The sequence below is a fragment of the Syngnathus acus genome, chromosome 5 (assembly GCF_901709675.1).
Source record: "Syngnathus acus chromosome 5, fSynAcu1.2, whole genome shotgun sequence".
Classification (NCBI taxonomy): Eukaryota; Metazoa; Chordata; class Actinopteri; order Syngnathiformes; family Syngnathidae; genus Syngnathus; species Syngnathus acus.
The window spans coordinates 4,223,089-4,242,254 of record NC_051091.1 but is presented as its reverse complement, the minus strand read 5'-3'; the positions used below and the strand labels follow the sequence as shown (position 1 = coordinate 4,242,254).

Sequence of the window (19,166 nt, the reverse complement as noted above, 5' to 3'; positions counted from 1 at the left end):
AAGATAGAATCGTCAAAAATAAAAACAAAGTTGACAAAAATGGGGAAAAAAATGACCTCTGTTTCTTCTTCCTGTCGCTGCTCGGTAGCGTCTTCTCCGATTGGCTGTCCGACCGTCTCCGACGCAGCGCGTAGCACCGCCCACAATCACGTCGAAATACTAGTTGGAGCAGAGGAAGCGGCAAGCGAGCTTAGTGCGGTGAATCTTACGTTTGACGATAAAATAGCGCAGCGCTCTTCGTATTTTACCCCAAAACCAACAGCGAAACAAAACGCTACTATTGCATCGTCAAGGTAAGCATGTGCCGTGCAGCGTTATCCCTTCGGCATTGTAAATTACAGATGTGCCAAGAGATAATCTGTTCGTCGGATAACCCCCCCCCCCCCCCCCCCCCCCCAACCTGTTCGTGTTGCTGTCATGGACGCGTCGTGACCGCCGTCGCTATGTAGCATTTCCATATTCATTCAAACATTTCGGTTTAGAGAGCGTGAGCGAGGCGCTCCGCTGCAGTTTCAATGGAGTTCCCAGCAGTGCTGCTATGTTGCTTCCCTCTTCTTCCCCGTGTCGCCACTTTTCCGCCTTACTTTGTCTTCTATCACCTACGCAAGCTAATGGAAGCGCACACGAGGCTGTCTCTATTCCTACGGCGTCGGTCAGCAACCATGACATAACATGGAAAGTGTGCGCTTTTGCTATAAATAGTCATATTTATGCTTTAGCTTCGCATATGCAATGCGTACACTCGCATCTTTTTTTTTTTTATGGAAGTCATCCGGATTGCTTTACAACGGTGCGTTAGCATTTGTAATGAAGTGTTCCTTTGGGTGTCATTACAAGTGGTGCTATGTTGGCAACTGATCTATGCGCTAATACAAACTCTTCGACCTAGTTTATGGTCTGAGAGTTTGCATTAGCGCAATTATCTTTGAATGTTGTCACTCGAAATGTTACTTTGACACCGACTGTCATCTGTTTCCCCCTCAAATAGTGTGTCTGTGACAGTTTGTGTAGTCACATTCATCATTTTATAGTTTAACCAAGTCAAATTCTAGAATTGTAGTGTCAGCACATTATGGTGGACAATGTCACTGGTGGCACCTTGAAGGTCACACAGGTGGGAAGTAAAGCGTCAGGTGTTGGTTTTAATGGCAGTTTGCTACGTGTAAAAGGGAGTTATTATATATGTATTTTATAAACTTGGGGTGGGTTATATAGGCTAAAAATACCTTTAAAAAAAACTAATGACAATTTGACCTTATTCTACAAAAACCTTATCGTACAAACTTTTTATTTGCAGAGCTGGTGTCAGGTTAGGTTATATTGCTGACTGCCTCACTCAAGCCAACCTTCATCTAAAATCTTTGTTCGTCCCGATAGTTTTCGGGAAGTTAACCACCTTACTTTTGCGAGTGTCAAGCCCACAAGTTGCCTCACCTGCCTCCACTGAAAATGTCCATCATAAGCAGGCCGAATGGGGAACTTTACTTTGAATCCCACGAGGAACCTTACCTAATGTAAACATCATTGTTAAAGACACGATGGCTTCATCTAACATATTTCTCAGCAAAATTCCAGTCTTCATCTCCTCCAGCCCCTCCAGCAGTCACATGACCTGGAAAGTGTGACAGGAGTTTTGACAGTAAACAAACAGCAGAGGTGTTTGCACTTACAACACTGTCATTGTTCAGACTGGAAGATTCCATGGCTAACTATTAACAGAACAGCCCTGTTGCTGTTAACCAGCCTTTTGTTTACATAGCAAAAGAGGTTTATTGCTGTATCCTAGGAGGTATTCTTCTCTTGGTTGATTATTATACAAAACATATAGTTTGCCTGGAAGCTAATTCAGTGTGAAAAAGGAGCAGATTTTTGTGATAGATTTGTTAACAAGGGCATAGGAAACATTCTCATTCATATGCACTAGACAGCTGATAGGGCCCGAAGCTCGATTCCGAATATCCAATTTCTGACAGTAATTGACGGATAATGACTTTTTTTTTTCTTTTGTAACAAAGGAACAGAGTCGAGGGGATTACTAATGGATTCCGAGATCACACTTTTTAGCATAAGCTTCACAGAAGCCTAAAAAGAAGTCCAAATTGAAAGGTAATAGCACTGAATTGCTCAGTGACCTCAAACATGGGTGTCCCCCATGGATGCCATGGCGTTAGTATCATTAGCAGTGACACAAAGGTTGCAAAAGTTAAATGAAACTTGTGTTTCAGGAGGCATTACAAATTGCATAAATAGGACTACTGGGATTAGAGCGTATTATAATGTGATAGTAAATCCTTTTTGGGCAGGATGAATGTCAAGGAAGAATATTTGCTGGAGATACGCTGGCAGTAATTAAGACAATATGCTGATAGCCAGTCATCACTGCGCGTGTGTGTGTGCATCCAACTTTGACGTTTAATGTCGCTTGGAAATGAAAACCTTGAAACGAGCAGCTCTCCAGTGTGGATGCGCGTATTTGCTGTGTTTTGTTTTTTGTCGATCCGTTCTGCTGTTTCTGAGTTGCACCTGTAGTTGAAGCTGTAGGAGGGATGGAATTACAGCTTTGCACAGCAGCTTCCAAACGGCCGAACAAAAACAGCTGAGGCCAACACGCGCGTGAATCCCTCTCGCCCCGAACCAAACCCAACGTCTATCCCTTGCGTGCTATCTAAAAGAGTATTTTGAGCTTGCGCCTCGCAGTTTGCAGTCCTCTTGTTCCATTTTAGCAACACAGAGGTACTTGTTGATCTAAGGTCTTACATTTGGACTTGAGATGTGCCCCTTGATAAAAATTGAATGGAGATATTGTGATAGGGTCCATGATACTGATTGTAATCATATTTGTTTCCCAAGGAAACACGTTTTTTTTTCGTCCAACAGTACAAAACCAGTCATTTCCTGACTATAACTCTGACTTTTTTCATATTTTGGCTCTTGGTGCTTATACACAGATGTGACTTGTATATATTACAATTTGAGCCTGGAATCAAAACATGTGTCATACATAAATTTGCACATTTTTCTGTTTGGGGAGGCACAACTACTCAAAGTTTAAATAATTTTGGTGGTGATGGTTGTTGTTGCTGCACCTTCCCTAAAGACTGCATTATCCTCACGCCGCCGGCCGTGTTGCGTAAAGCACTTCAGGCGGAGTTCCTTGAAGCATCTGTTCAATTGGGACACCCAAAATGAGATGACTCGCAGTCACAAGTGTATCGGTAATTCCGTCTTTGTGGAGGTTTTTTTTTTTTTTTTTTTACAAGCGCAATAGTTTCATACATATTAGAGTTTAAAATAAACAATATGAGCTTCATTGTACATAATTTTTGTCAACTTCAGTAAGAGTTTTAGAATAGTATATATTAGTAGTATTAAAAAGTTACTGTGACTTTTTTCAAATTGAATTGATATTTTTTTTTAATGAAAGCGGAACAGAAGCTATAGAGTGCTGTGTAAAGCCTTCCACGTTTGAAACGGTTGCAGAGATGCTAACCCCTTCACGTACATGGTGGTAAAAAAGGTCATTCGATCTCAGCGGCACTATCAGCTGAGGATAAAAGACGAGTTGCCAAGGATACCAGCGGCCTCCACGGCGGACATCTGAGAGGGGCGCCGTCAGAGGAGCCACCCCTTGTGTTTCTCAGGCCGATTGAGTTGTCAGCCGTCATGACGGCACGCTGACCACATGGGGTGCTTCGTTAGCTGAGCTTGCGTTCTCGGGAGGCTGCGTGCCGATTGCTGCGCTGGTGCACTTGGCGCCGTGCTGGGCGTTCGCAATCTGAGGTCTTGGCACCGTTGACCTGTCATGTCTTTGGACTGCCGTCATGTTTTATGAATGCAGTTTTCAAATGTTTCCATCCAGTGTGTCGGAGCGGGTCTGACCCCCGAATGTTGCATTTTTGACCTTTCAGGCTCTTTTCGCTCCAGCGGAGAATCATTCCTGAAAGTTTGAAGAATAAATGAAGATTTTGGTTGGAACAAAACGGAGGACGATTTCTTCATTCAGAATCAAAATGGTTCTTGCTTGTTGCACAGCAATTTGAAGGGAAGTGGGCCAGCTATGTGTTCACTCACCCCGCACGACAATTACGTGCTTTCATTGAGGGTTGTGCATAGTTTGGATATGCGTGATTAATATATTATTGATGGATGATCCATGAAGAGGTTATAAAATATTTGCAGCCGTCTGTGTGAGTTTGGTGGGCAGGACCTGCAGACACACTGGCGCCGCCACTGCTGCGTCTGAATTTATACAGTCGTCTTTAATAAAGTAGGCTGGTCCTCGGAACACATTCATCATTTTACGGATGGGCAACCACTTCAGAATGTCCCCTATAAAGATGCAACTGCCCTTGTTCAAGAGATGTGCATCAATCCTATACCACAAATGTGTGTGTCTGTGCGCCATTGTGTATGTGTGCAACCTTGAAACCGGTAATGTGCCCATGCGTGATTTGATGTTTTCATATTTGATTTGTTAACATATGCCTGCACTGTTCAAAAAAAAAAAAACAATTGTCTGACCAGATTGTGTTTGGATGTTCGATTCTATCCATTCTGATCAATTCAAATCCAAAGCCAGCTGTGGCTGTAAGTACCTGTTTTCATTTTCAAAGCCACCGTCAGATAAGAATAGACCCCCGAGGCAGAAGAAAACATCAGAGATGTATTTCGTAATCATTTTTGTGATGCATTCAGAGGAACAAAAGGGGTGTGTGTCTTGAGGATAATCATCAAATTGCACAGATAACAACGAAGTCTTAGAACATAGGTGTCAAACACAAGGCTCGGGGGCCAGATGCGGCCCGCCACGTCATTTTATGTGGCCTTCCAAGACAAATTCTACATCAACTTCGTGTCAATACTCAAATTTCAAATTGTCTTCACTTTTAAAAATAAAGACACTGCTAGCATTTTTTATTAGCATTTATTTTTCAAAATATTTAAATACTTTTTACTAGTCTCTGATTTGAATACTAGTAATTCATCAGTTTGTTGTGCCGCCTATACTGTATATAATATAAAGCGTTGACATTCATAATGGCCATCTGAAGAAAACTATGACGACATTGCGGACAGCGCCAAAAATGAGTTTGGAACTCTCATTTTAGAAGAATATGCCGGCAAATGATTAGAGATGTTTGCTGGTGACAAGTTGGCATTTTGAGTGAGTTAGGTGCTACCTCAGCAATGCACACATCATTTGGGCCAGCGTTGCACAAAGAAAAAGGGACATACCCACCCGTAAGGCTTTTGTGTTGGTTGGCAGCAGCAACAGCATCTCTGGAATTTGTTCTGGCCTACTTTCTCTTGCGGTGTGAAGTCTGCTAGTTCCTAGTTAATACCGAGGCGCCGGTTAAGCACAGACACACTTGTGTTGCTTACTTTTGGATTTGTCGTATGGAAAAGGCGGACTGACAGATGACGCATGCCTCCACTTTCTGCTGTGATTCATCATCCACAATGGCCTACTCACAATTTAAGATGCCACCTACCACGTGTAAACAACAAGAGGGATTTCCTTGCCGTGGCTGAAATCTACATTTCCTAATATTTTGCTGCAGTTACACCGCCGGTGCTTTGCTGTCATTTGGAGCGGCCGCGCATGACTCACTCGAGCCTCGGCGAGGAGGGCTAAATGTCACCAAAGACGCATTGCCCCGAGGAGCAATGCTTCATTCATTCCTAATTCCGAGCACAATGTATTGCCATTCTTTCCTCGCTTCACATCTTTCCCCCTGGGGATATCCCATCTTAGAATAAACATCAGCAACACGCTTAGTCTCCATGGCGACGGCTGCACACGCTCAACAGTCGAGCAGCTCTGTTGATTTGCGTTGAGTTCGATTAGGCTGAGGGGCTCGATTCCCGAAAGGAAATTGGTTTGTTTTTGTCGGTCACCTGAGGCACTTTGTCCCTAACTGCAAAGATTGTACGACCGACCGCCTACAATTGTGTAATTCAGCGATACGCTCGCACTTTCACAAGTGCAAGGAAGTGTTGGATTGAACAGGTCAATCTGCTCAAGCATGCACAGTATTTGTTGTTTTTGTATTCCTGGTTCACTTGTCTAAATATTATTTAGTCGGCACTTGAGCCGGATTTGTCAGCAGGGATTTGGTTGGTCTTGTTTTCCCCCCTCGCAGCCATTCAAGTTGTTTTATGTACAATTTGCTTCCTGCTGCTTTCTTGGTTTTTTCTTTCAGGGCATTGACACCATCTCTTGCTAGAACAGGACGACCTCTGACCATATTCGTGCGTCACCAGGCCTTGCTGTGTCTGTGGTGGGAGAGTAACTGACACTTTGAAATGATTGTTGCTGGTACCTCACACTGTTTGTTGGCTGCTCTACCTAACCAGCCGTCAAGGTTGTTTCATGTCTGCAATCCAAGGTCACCCTCAAAGATTTTCTCACTGCACAGGAAGTGTCGAGGCTGCCCATTTAGGTTTCTCACCGTGTGGTTGTCTCAATGCATTCTTGTCCTCACATGGCGCACGCAGGGAGATTTCCTGGAGAGGGGTGTAGGCGGACATTTTGATATCTGTGATCTTGTTCGCTAATTATGAACAAGCGTCCCCCCTTCCAAGGGTAAAAGTCAGCCTGATTTGTTTTATCGCGCACGCGTGCGTCAATGTGTCTGCAAACCACCTGCGACAACAAGCTGCGTGACCTTTCTGGTGAAAGGAATATCACAAATGCCAGCCATATCTCCTGATCATTTCTTTGTTTTCCTCTTTGGTTGAAGCGCTCCACGGTGACCAAAAAGGATCATGGATGAGCTCCAGGATGTACAGCTGACTGAGATCAAGCCGCTCCTGACCAATAAGGTGCGTTGGTCCAAAAGGGCTGCTGGTGACCCCTGCCTGAAACCTCTTCACTGAAACAAACACACACACGGCGGGGGGGTGTAACACAGTTAAAGCCACAAATAGTGCTCCCCTTCAAATGCATCCACTAATAGACCACAAATTCCTACTCTGCAGTACTGTTCATCAAAGTGAATTATTTATGTCCTCAATGGTGCGGAAGAAAAATATCAAAGGCAAAAGTAGGACAAAAATAGAAATATTTTCTACTTTTATTGAGCTGGGACAAATCCTAAGTGTGCACTAAAAAAAAAATCTCTGCCTTGTCCCTATTTGTCTGCATCCGATATAATGAAAAAAAGATTTGTCAAGGGACCCCTTGGAGTGTTTGTCGTGTACTGCAGCCAATGTTTTCACGATCCAGTTACAGAGAGCATATGAGGATGCTGTTATCAGCTCTTCCTCCTTTTTGACTGAACTGGGGAACACTTCTCAAAGAAGCTCAGTCTTTGAAAGACAGGCTGGGAAATGGATCATCTTCGAAATAAGGAGACTGCCACTGTCCTCTCACTCCATCTAGTGGCTGGCTCATTTTCAACAACCTCCAAAAAAAGCAATCATTGCAAAGCACAATGCAGTAGAGCAAAAGGAACTGTGTTATCAAAATAGATTTATGTGGAGCACAAACACGCTTTAGTGAGCTTAATTAAGCCCGAGAAGCCGTATGTGCTCCGTTCTCAAATGTTTGCTGCCAGTGAGAGCCTTTCTCATGCAGTATCTACTGCTTCGATATCAACACAAATAACAATCATTTACAAAATCTAATAGCCTTAATGTTTACCGACATACTGGCCAAAGTGGTGCGGCAATTTGTAATCCCTGACAACCAAGTGAGGAAGGCAACAATTTTTTTTTTTTTTTTTAAATAAAATGCACTATACGGGCCCCACTAGTCTAAGCAAAGTACTGTTCATGGAATATTAATCAAGGAGCAAAATACAGTTGTTTTTTTTCCATCGCAGGGGGCGAACATTTTGCCACTTGGACATTACACTGTCCAGTTGAAAAGAAGATATTTTCAATGTGCACACAACTATTCTATTGGTTTGCATAAATGACTTTAATGTTGTAAGTAATAAAGACCTAATTTTAGGGAACAAAAAGAATGTAATTCAAAGGAATTTGTTTTTGTTTTTTTACAGAATGCACGCAACTTTCAGGATTTTGACTGTCAGGTGAGTCTGTTGTCTGTCCCTTTTTATTTATCTGGGAAGCAGAAATTCAAGGCTGTTCTATTAATGGTTGGGAATATAGTTATTTTGATCCCGCTTGTTTGTTGACCTTGATGTGAACATTGCTACCTACCCAACAATGTTGTTCATTATACATGCTGACACATGATTTAGAAAAATCTCTTATCTGTTGACAAACGCACTGTTTGAATACAAAACAAAACTTTGTCAAAAGTCAATCAGGGTCAGATTTGAATCAGAATAAGGAATGTCATGTTACTATTTTTGCGAACCGATAATTAAAAAAAGGGAGCCCTCCTGTAGGACAAGACAATACTACGAGGCCTCCTGTGGAGAGTCTTTATCACCGATGTACGGAAGTCTGGAACTGCCAATTTAACTAAAAAAAATGTTGACTGGCAAATATGTATGAACCTACTTGCAGATAAATTCTAACCTCATTAAAATAAATATATATATATATATGTTTGAACGCATTTGCCAGTACGTTCAAACTTATTTCTACCCCCATAATGCCACGGGGTTTGTGAACGCATGTCCAGCTTTTCTTCACATTTGTGCCTCTAAAGATCCACTGACATGCCTTCAAAGATGAGGCAATATGGCTGAAAGCGCACAACCTCTGTGGAGGGTGTGGCGCTGCAGTCCTGTGTTGTTTATGACGTCCCTGTCGGACTGAGGGTGGCGTGACTCAGCCTCCTCCAACCATGGGACTGCAGGCCTTTATTTACTGTATGTTCTACGCGGGGCTATTTCATCAAGAGAAAATGCTCGACTGTCCCCTTAAAGGAAGTAGTGAATTTAATGTTTGCTTTTTCCTGTGCTTTTCATTCTATGAATTCAATTTTTTTTTTATGTCAAGTCGTATTTCTACTGCTTTATTTGCGGTGGGCTGAAATGTCCCCTGTTCTTTTGGACAGCTTTCTTCTTGCCACAGTGTATGCAAAACATCACTGGCAATTTCTAACTGTGCCAAGAAGAGGGCACTATTAGCTAGTTTATTGTGGTGCTATAGCGCTGACTTCAAATTCTACTCTGCTTCTCGTTTTCATCTCATGCATGCATTAGTAAGTAGATGTTGCAGAGATGTGACCTTATACCAATTTGGAAAGTAAAGAATCATTTATAGTAAAACATTTAGAGGAGGCACCATCACCGTGTGAGTGGAGTGGAAGTAGCTGAGAAGGTTGTATCATATTTTTTGGGGGATAATTTTTTAGCAGAAGGCAAAATCTGTTATAGTCGGAAAAAAGGGCAACAGTTCACTTTCAGTGTGTTATGAAAGCTGTCCTTTGTCCATTGCCTTTGTCCATTCAAATAGATTTGGTCCACTAGCGCCCTCTATTGGCTATTTGACTGTAGACTTGAGTGTGGTGAAAAACAAGTTTGCTGCTGATGCATGGTGTGACCAATGAGAATCCAACGTTTTTCCTTTAGACCCACCTATGCTGCTGGTTATTGGCTGCACAGGATTGGCAGTTTTTAGGGACGAGTTTGATACAAGCGTCCTCCACCGTTCTCATCTATGCAGGGGACAAAAGGGAGAGTTCAAAACTGTCGAGCAAAATAATTTCAGATGAGATTGAGCCTCTCACATCAGACACTTTATTTTCAATATGATGACTGAACATAATATTTTCAAGTTCAACCAGCGTGCCTGACCGAAGGATGTCAGCAGCCTTCCCGTATTCCTGGATGGCCTCTGCATCTTTGCACGATCATCACCCCCACCGTTCTTTTTTTCCCCTCATGGCTCCACCCTCTACCCACCTGACTCTCCGCAATCCAATTAGACGCACTGAAGGCTGAACGTGCAGACCCACTGTGACTACTAAGCACAATCTGCGTGCTTCCAATCCTCCGCCTCCTCTTCCTCGTGTCTTCCACCCTCCCCGGGTCGATCTGCATCCTCTGCTTTCATTCAGATTTGCCCATCCCTTCCTCACTTTCCTTTGCTGTGTTCCTCTCTCTCTCTCGTTTCGTCTTGTTGCTGTTACCGCCGCCACCAAACCTTATCCCTGCTTTCCTTCCAACCCCTCCTCCTCTTCCTCCTCCTCCTTTCGGAGCTCTTCAAAGCTGCCTAGCACACAGTCATACATAGCATAACACACCACTCTCCAGTGTGGGGGAACAATGTCAGCTATTCTGGATCTGGACCAGATTGCATGCTCTGGCAATGGAGTGGTGAGTGACAAATGCCTCTCAATACACCTGACTGGATGCTCGGGTTTTTGCTCGCGACTGGGCTGGCTTAATGTGTGATTTCCCCAACGACTCAGCAATAGCAGCTGGGAAGGAGAAAGCTTTGGTGGTCCTTGTCACCACCTCCGGGAGACAGCAGAGACTTTTTTTTTCCCTCCCATGGACAGCTGCTAGTTTGGCATGACCATTTAGTGTGTCTGTGTGTGCATGTCCATACTTGGAGTCAGCTCAGCTTGTAAATTGCGAAAGATGAAGTGCCATGATGCTCAGTGATGTTCAATTTTGTGCAACTAAAAGGTGCGTACGTGCCTGCCAGGGAGAGCGGGGTCATGTATGTTTGGATTCATGTCTGAGGCTGCAGGTGTGTTTGTGTCACGACCACATCTGTGGTTTCACATTGCTTGTCTTTTTTTCTTTTTCAAGTCATCAAAGTCTTTTTCTGTCCTCACCCAAAAACGCTGAGAGGTCACACATCCCAACACATTGTAGCAATAATACGCTGAAATCCAATGTAGCAGCTTCTCCTGGAGACTTTGAATCTGCACTTGCAAGATTTGATGACAGCGCTGGTTGTGTTTGTGTCATTAGCGAACAGTGTGATATTATAATAATGTTATTTATGCTTGGTCGTAAAAAAGTATCAATGCTGTAGCACAGCAAAAGACTCGGTGTGTGCGTGCGCGTGTGCATGTGCGCACGTCATTTGGCAGTTGCTGACTGGTCAGGCTTTCTGCCATGTAATGCTTCCCTCATCGGTGATTGATATTCCAAGCAGGGTGGTGTGAGCAGGCGAGGGGCGCGTTGATAAGAGGAGAAGGGACAGCGTGACATATTGCGCTTGTTTTCCTCCACCTAGATTTCTTCACCTTGCAGTTGCCTGTGGCAACCTCCTGAGCCACAAAGCTGGTGCGGGGGTGAGCTTGCCCATTCAAAAAACTGTCACAGAAATAAAAAGCCAGTTGAGCTGCAGTCGCACGGCCCCACCCCGAATTTGTTTTTCCCCCCGTCGTGATGCTGCACTGTGTTTGTTTACAGGAAATGATTTCAGACGCATCTCCCGGATCGATAATGCTTCTGAGCAGAACCCTTGCTGGCAGCTAAACGGCTTTTCAAGGCCTGCTTCTCCTCTCACATTTGACAATCCTTATTTTCTTGTTTTTCTTTTGCGGCATAACTTTTCGGGGAAGGCACGATATCTTGAAATGATGGCTCGCGTCCGTTTTTATGAGTCATGCCATCATGTTTTTGGCTGGTGGGACATCGAGTACTTTCTTACTTTTATTGGCCGATATATTGCGGGCAGCACGTGACTTCTTGTGTCCTTGCCGACGTCATTGGCTAAAATACTTTGAAATATAGTTGCCACTATGTATCTATGTGCCTGTAGCAGTTTCCATTCATCGTCAATTAATCAGTTATCAGATTGATTATCAATTTCAATGATGCCTTGTTTGATTTACAATTGTAATTATATTTAGTGAGGTTATATTTAGTAGTTTCCGATGCTTGCTTGCAGCTGCTGGCTCCCTCCATGTTGTTTTGTTGCCCGTAATTGTGTGAACCAGACCGTGGCCACACTTGCGCCAAAATGAAAGCATCGTGTCGGCATGCCCGTCCGTCACTGTTTGCTCATTTCAAACGACCGCAGCCTTGTCCTTGAGACCCCGACAACTAACCTTCAGCACCTCTGTCAGGTTGTCCATCATCTCAAAGCATCAAAATATATAGCGACAAAAACGGCAGCGTGCCGAGAGTGTTTCTCTCTCTTGACATCCCAAGAGGCCTTGAGACCAGGAGAGCGCAGTGACCTGCCTGCTCTTTCATATTTCAGATTTATTTAAATGCGTTGATCTTACAATGTAACACTAATTTCGAAATAATGCCCAAAGCCTCACCTGCACGATTTTCCCATTGTGTTAATTCACCGTTTACCTTCCAGCATCTTCAAATGACCCCGCTGATCTATTTACTTGGATGTTGTGTGACTAAAGCGGCTCTTGTGCTCAAATGAAAAGAAAATGCTGGTCTGAATTTAAATGCCTCCCTCCCTCCCTCCCTCTACGAAGACGCTCGACAAAGCAGTTTTTGCAGCGTCATACTTGTAAAAGCGCTGCATGCAATTTTCAGTTCTCCCCTTTAAAAGGACATTTTTTTTGATGAAAAATCTTTGTCCAGCAGCTCATTCAGTGTTTTTTTTTCTTTGTTTTTTTCTATCCAAGGGCACAGGGGGCGTTTGCTGGAGAGGAGCTTGCTGCATGCTCTGCATCCTTAAAAGAGAGACTCTTTAAATATGCAAATGCTTTGCTCGAGTGGGACTTTCTAAATCATTCATCCTGTTATTCTGAGACTCAAATCCCTCTTCTGTTAAAGTTTTATAACAACTGAAAGGCGATGTCACTCCAATAATTGAATCAGACCCCATAGAAACGTCCCGTTACTGTATTTTTAATATTTCCTTGTTGTGGGGCAGAAGTTGTTTATTCAACGCCCAAGCAAGGAAGTCACATGTAATGCCCCTGTTGTTGTTGTTTTTTTATAGCAACCTTTTAATTCATCAACTCTTCATTTGTACTTCTTAGCCAGAGAGAGAAATATGCCGCATTGGCAGTTTTGAAAAAGACATCAATTTTGTTGGTTCATGGGATTCATTCATGAGACTGTCAAACAGCCGTTGGGCGCACTTACATAAAAGCAATTTTGTTTTCTTTTCTTTAAAACCGTGCTCATCTCTTGACTCCCCCTCCCCATTTGTTGCTACAGGAGCATGACATTGAGACTCCTCATGGCGTTCTCCATGTGACCATGAGGGGTGTTCCCAAGGGCAACAGACCCATCATCCTCACCTATCACGACATTGGCCTCAATCGTGAGTCAGCAGAACATATTCACAACACGGATGTGACCAAAACATCTGAACCCTTACCCAATTTGCGCTTTCCGCTCGCACCTTTCCAGACAAGTCGTGCTTCAACACCCTGTTCAACTACGAGGACATGCAGGAGATCACGCAGCACTTTGCGGTGGTCCACGTGGACGCGCCCGGCCAGCAGGAGGGCGCACCCCCCTTCCCCAGCAGGTGAGAGTTGCTTTGCGTCCGCTGATAACGCTCATCACCTACATTTTAGTGCAAATAGAGGAGCTTTGTTTGCTAATGGGCACCTACCGTAATTTTCGGACTATAAGTCGCGGTTTTTTTTCATAGTTTGGGTGGGGGGGCGACTTATACTCAGGAGCAACTTATATACATATATATGGTTTTTTTCACTTTTTTGGGCATTTTATGGCTGGTGCGACTTATACTCCGGTGCGACTTATACTCCGAAAATTACGGTACATTTATTTGTGATGAGCTCAACTTGCCGTATTAATTTACACATATAAAGAACGGACCCAAGGAGGTTCATATGCTCTTCTGTGACCAATGTGTCCCCAGCTATCGCTATCCAACGATGGATGAATTGGCTGAAATGCTGCCATCCGTGATGACTCAGCTCAAGTGAGTCACGCCCGTGACAGCCGTCGTCTGCATATATTGGCTAACAGTCTCGCTGTAACTGGCGCTTTCCCCGCAGGGTCAACAGCGTCATCGGCATCGGTGTGGGAGCAGGAGCGTACGTCCTCACTCGCTTCGCCGTGAGTCCAAACATCTGTATGAAAAAAGGCTCTTCCAGGCCTCGCGTCTGGTTTGGCGGAGTTCCTTCGCTTCGTCCAACGCAGTTCCCTCATCAATCTGTCTGGCTGATGAATCACCCTGGTCTTTTCCCCACCTGAAGCATTAGAGCTCAAATGAGTGTAATCTGTGTTAATAAAAAGAGAAAGAACTAGGGAAGAGCAAAGGAGACAAAGCGAGAGCGTGGTTGGAAACAACCTTAAGGAACATCACAGCTTGTCTTGTTGAGAATGAAAAATGGAGTCCGACATTCATTTGCTTTAACCGAGTAGAAACAAAGTCGTTTCCCAGTCACAGCATCCGTGGTGGCATTTATATTTTTTTCGCTTCCTTCTCACAGTATTTATTTCCTCAGTTGCCATGAAGACATGTTGCCTCATTTGCCTTAATGGCTTCATGCTACGCCTCAACTGTAATCAGGGTGGTGCTTGTTTCACCCCAAAGACTAGACAATAATTTTAAATCCTCCTCCATCGTATGAGCTCTGACAGCTGTTCTTGCCTTTGCAGCTGAACAATCCCACGCTGGTGGAGGGGTTGGTGCTCATCAATATTGACCCGTGCGCGGAAGGTTGGATCGACTGGGCGGCTTCGAAAGTCAGTACAACTGTGCTACCCCGTCGCAGCGTTTCAATTATTTACCAGCAATCCTCTGCGCACGCCATTTTAGTATTGCAGGATGCTTTCATCTAATGTTCTCTGTGTATTAAGAGGTTCATGGTTATTACCTTCAGACAGCACAACTCTAAATGCATTTACTGCTCAGTGTCATGTTTTAAAATCAGGCCTCTGATGATCAGTCATTTGAAACGAATGTCAGCTTGAATGCAGCAGATTTTCACAAGAAGGCAGCCTCTGTCTCTTTTGTTTATTTTTTTCCGTCTGGTCCACAGCTGACTGGATGGACCAGTAACCTGGTGGATATCGTCATGGCTCATCATTTCAGCAGTGTGAGTTGATGCAACATCATTGACCTCATTTGGTTGCTTATTCTCTGTTCATTGTTATTCTTTTTTTCTTTTTTTTTTTTACACTTAAAACTCAATTTTATCTTTCAAATAATGAAAAAAATGTGACATGGATGCAGGCAGAGACTTGACCTGCCAGTCTTGGAATAGTTCCGATTTAATTTGGCCTTCTACTAAATACTTCACTTTTTTTGCGACGTACAGTATATGACCTACATAACTAAATTTCCCAGGACACTTTCACCTCATCTTGCAGATAGACATTCACTAATTACTTTCTCTGTCCTCATGAGTTGTATGCAGGCTGGACGATTCTATCATTCTTTGCCGAAGTCACCGTACAGCAGCATCAATGTTCTCTCCTTTCCCTAGGATGAGCTAACAGAGAACCAGGAGCTGATCCAGACTTACCGCTTACATATCGCACAAGACATCAACCAGGACAACTTGGCCCTCTTTTGTGGCTCCTACCAATAGTATGATGCAACATTTTATTTATGTATTTCATGCAACTGTTTTTGTAAGGCCTCCAACCTTGCCTCGTTTTTCTTCCACAGTCGCCAGGACCTTGAAATCGAACGGCCCATCGTAGGCTTGAATGAGGACACCGTCAACACGCTAACGTACGTGTTCATGGCCGCCGTTGTTACGATTAAGTTGGAGTTGTGTGATTTTTTTTTTTTAGCCTGCGAGGGTTACAACTTTGTCCTTTCCAGGTGCCCCGCTTTGCTGGTGGTAGGTGACACATCACCCGCTGTGGACGCTGTGGTAAATGACAAACCGTCATCTTTGTTCCCAAAATCAAGCTGTGGATTTCGACATCATCTCAAATTTGCTCTTTCAGGTGGAGTGCAATTCCAGGTTAAATCCAACAAAGACCACTCTGCTGAAGGTGAAACCTTTTAGTCATTTGCCACAATGTTGAATTTGCAACATGTTGGTCGTCATACTTGGCTCCAACTGATGGTTTTTCTCAATTGTTTCAGATGGCCGATTGTGGAGGCTTACCCCAGGTTGTTCAGGTACGACTCTCGCTTCTTCAGGTGCATCCGTGTCAATGCTTCACTTTGCCTTCTAACTTCTCTGTCATGTTGTCTGCTGACAGCCAGGAAAACTTGCTGAGGCCTTCAAGTATTTTGTTCAGGGAATGGGCTACAGTAAGTACACCTGTTTCTCTTGTTCTGTAAAGTATCTTGCGACATAATCAAACCGATTCGAATGCGCAAGTTCAACGCCAGTGACGTGTATGTGGTCAGTCTCCTTCAGTGCACTTCCTGTTGACTCGAGTGCAGCGGCCACGTTTTGCTGCCTGCACACCAACAGACTAATCCGGTTTGCCCTTTTGCACCCTGTAGTGTTCAATAGGACCGCTAACGAACAGTAGGTGAGGTGTGAGCGTGACTGGAATGATGCAGACACTTGAAATGGTGAAAAGATTTCAAAGGAGCGCTTTTGGGTTTGGTGTGGTGTGCTTTTGCTTTCTGTGCAAACTGTCTCTGGTTGCAGTGCAGTGTTCAACTATGTTCACCTCAATTCGTGCAAGTCCGCAAAAAGTCATTGAGTGTAAAATAATAGCAATGGGAAAAGTGCAAGCTCCGGAGGTTCTGCTGATAACGATCAAGGCCTCGATCATGTGAGACGTTGCGCATGAGGCTACTTTTCATTTTTCAGTTTCACTTTACAGTTTATAATAGAAATGTCAGTACAGCTGTGCTTGTTCAGAAGGTACAATGTAATTTTCTGCTCGATTGCGCAACACACAAGGTTGCATTTCTTTTTTTTTTTTGATTGATTTGAAGCAGGTGGAGGCATGATGATGTCAAGCGCAAACCTGTGTTTTTGGACATTCAAGACAAATGCGAAATTAAAATTCTGCTCTTGTGTTCCAAAATGTGCGAGGTGCCCTTTGGTGCTTTGCCTGAAATGCCGTCGAGTCCTCCTGTTGAGCAAATGCCACTGTGGGATTAGTTGAGATTAAAAAGAGTGTTTCCATCCCGAGAGAGGCTGGAAAATAAATCGGAACACCTCAGCATGCTTCTGAAAGCTACTTTTCCCTCATTAACACAATGCCACTGTGGTGGAATGTAGGAAACACAACAAAAATCTCATTTGCTCTTATATTGTGATTTGTTTTGGTTTCAAGTCACAAATAAGCTAAAAGGTGGATTGAAACAAGAGAACCTTTTCAACCTTTCTTCCTCTTTGTTTCCTTCTTGAATCATCGCCTACAGTTCCCTATGTCCTTCTCAGTCACCTGAGCAACGAATCAGGTACCAGGGTCTTCAATAGCTGCCCGACTTGAAAGCTTTGAAGGCTCCCAACACCGCGCGGTGGATGAATGGCATGCAGAATGTACGCCGAAATCCTCTCTATGACACGCTTTACAAGGTCACCGTGTGTTTTTTTTGTACACGAGGATTTCTGGCATACTTTGATGCACATTGATCCCCCTTTGGAGCCTAGTTTAGATCCTTTAGCATGGATTATTTTTTTATTTTGTTTTGCATGAACTGATGGTGTTATTTGATTGTATACACTTTCTTTTTTTCTTGTGATACCTCAATATATGTTTCAATGAAAACATGCTTAACTTTTTGTTCACTTTACTTTCTTCATATTTGCACAGCTCTTTGGTAGTGATTTACATCAGGAAATGCAAGTGCGCTTTGAAGTGGCGGGGATTTTCTCAAATTGCTTTTTTCTTTTTTTTTCCCCCCCCCCTCCACCTCGCCAGTGCCGTCAGCAGGAATGACTCGGCTGGCTCGCTCACGCACCGCCTCCTCGTCCAGCATCACCTCCATGGACAGCAGCCGCAGCCGCCACAACTTGAACAGCCTGCTGGAGAACAACGCCCCGGCCGCACCGCAGACCATGGAGGTGTCCTGCTAAAATCTTCTACCCATGTACTCGCTCACTTTGTAACTTATATGTACTCTGTCATGCGCTTTCTCTCCCTCGAGTCATCGCCCGCAGGTTCCGTGGCGAACCATGTGATTTAGAAGAGGGTGTAATAACCATATAACAGAAACCTATCATCTCGTTATAACAGAAACACATTCCTTAACCGTTCTGATGTCTTGTAGTTTCACACGTGATCCACTCACCTTACTCGTATTTATTGTTTTTTTTATGTTTGTTCCAAAGTACTAGAACATAACTTTGTTTTTATCGTCGTACGCTGTAATGCTAACTTGGTTTTAATGCTATAATGCTAACTTTAGTTTGAGATCCTAAAGAGGCTGCCTCCATGAATTGTGAGTCGCTGTATATTTGTGCGTTTTTAAACTATAAGACTTGACTACAAATTGCGGCACTATGATGCAGGAAGTGTATAAAAGTGACTAAGCATTGGCCTAGAAGCGGAACTGCCTAAGTCATGTTTGAATGTTTTAGAAGATAAGAAGTGTCTAGTTGACTTGGTTTGGCACATTCCAGGACCTGCATAACTGTGGAGGAGAAAAAAAAATACAAATAAAACACCATCACATTAATATTAAGTAATTTTTTTTTTTTTGTCAATTGTGTGTCTGTGACAATACGTTCAAAATGACTTGGGCAGTTCTGCAGTTTGCTTAACGAAACGTAGCTGCAGAAGGAAGATGGCTTTGTGTACCTAAGGTCAACTGAACATGCCAGCTAAAATTAGCTTGAAGTAATATTTAGCATTCAAATGTGTAATACTGTCTTGTCCACCTTGTTTACGCTGAATGTTTTATTTCTGCATTGTTGATCTTTGTGTTGATTTTACTGCACTCGTGTCATGTGACCCAGGCGTTCGTTCCTCTCACTTGTCTGCTGACTCTTTTACTTACTACTCAATAAAGAGGTAGATGATGACAAGTACTTCAGCTTGTTGTTTCACATTCTATGTAAAACAGCTAGCTTCGTTCAAAAGGAAAAAAATTGTGCTTTCAGTGATCGCTTCTGCTTTTGTTAGTGGAACAAATAAAGCGACTGTGGCGAGTTGTCTTCAAGCCGCAGTTACTTCCGCAGCATGTTCACCTCTTGTCACAGATGAGGGCATCTATATTTAGCAGCGCATTTGCAATTTCTGTGAAAGATGTGATGAACTTGATTCATATTGAGATTACTCTTATCACAATCTGATGTCTCATTTTGAGCAGATTAAACTGTATGCTGTCCCTTAGCAGATCATTTGGTAAGCCACAAAACAAATCATTCAATCGAAAGATTTCATGCCATTCGGCTACATCAGTTCCTTGAAAAAGATGCGGAGGATGGGAAACCTCAAACAAAAGACAGAAAAATA

General features: G+C 43.4%; 1 protein-coding gene across 3 annotated transcripts; it reads left to right on the top strand.

Annotated features, from left to right (window-relative positions):
• The first annotated feature begins 135 nt into the window (after positions 1–135).
• On the top strand, positions 136–18,739 carry ndrg3a (ndrg family member 3a). Of its 3 annotated transcripts, XM_037251452.1 has the most exons (17): positions 136–293; positions 6,744–6,825; positions 8,007–8,039; positions 13,020–13,125; positions 13,215–13,335; positions 13,693–13,755; positions 13,832–13,892; positions 14,439–14,525; positions 14,822–14,878; positions 15,269–15,372; positions 15,454–15,519; positions 15,613–15,664; positions 15,741–15,788; positions 15,883–15,918; positions 16,002–16,053; positions 17,128–17,166; positions 17,631–18,739. In XM_037251452.1, the coding sequence occupies exons 2-17, from the start codon at positions 6,769–6,771 to the stop codon at positions 17,783–17,785; spliced, it is 1,137 nt and encodes a 378-aa protein (XP_037107347.1). In that variant the 5' UTR covers positions 136–293; positions 6,744–6,768; the 3' UTR covers positions 17,786–18,739. The 3 variants fall into 3 exon arrangements, with proteins under 3 accessions (XP_037107347.1, XP_037107348.1, XP_037107349.1); XM_037251453.1 differs by lacking the exon at positions 17,128–17,166 and having other exon boundaries at positions 17,631–17,785; XM_037251454.1 differs by lacking the exons at positions 136–293; positions 6,744–6,825; positions 8,007–8,039 and adding an exon at positions 9,901–10,241.
• Positions 18,740–19,166: the final 427 nt, after the last annotated feature.

What these genes read in the sequence shown, in the direction of transcription:
- ndrg3a (XM_037251452.1), top strand. Translation starts at nt 6,769, where the DNA reads ATGGATGAGCTCCAGGATGTACAGCTGACTGAGATCAAGCCGCTCCTG. An exon ending in TCCGTGATGACTCAGCTCAA is followed by an intron (nt 13,756 to 13,831) that starts GTGAGTCACGCC and finishes CTTTCCCCGCAG; the next exon opens with GGTCAACAGCGTCATCGGCA. An exon ending in CAAAGACCACTCTGCTGAAG is followed by an intron (nt 15,789 to 15,882) that starts GTGAAACCTTTT and finishes CAATTGTTTCAG; the next exon opens with ATGGCCGATTGTGGAGGCTT.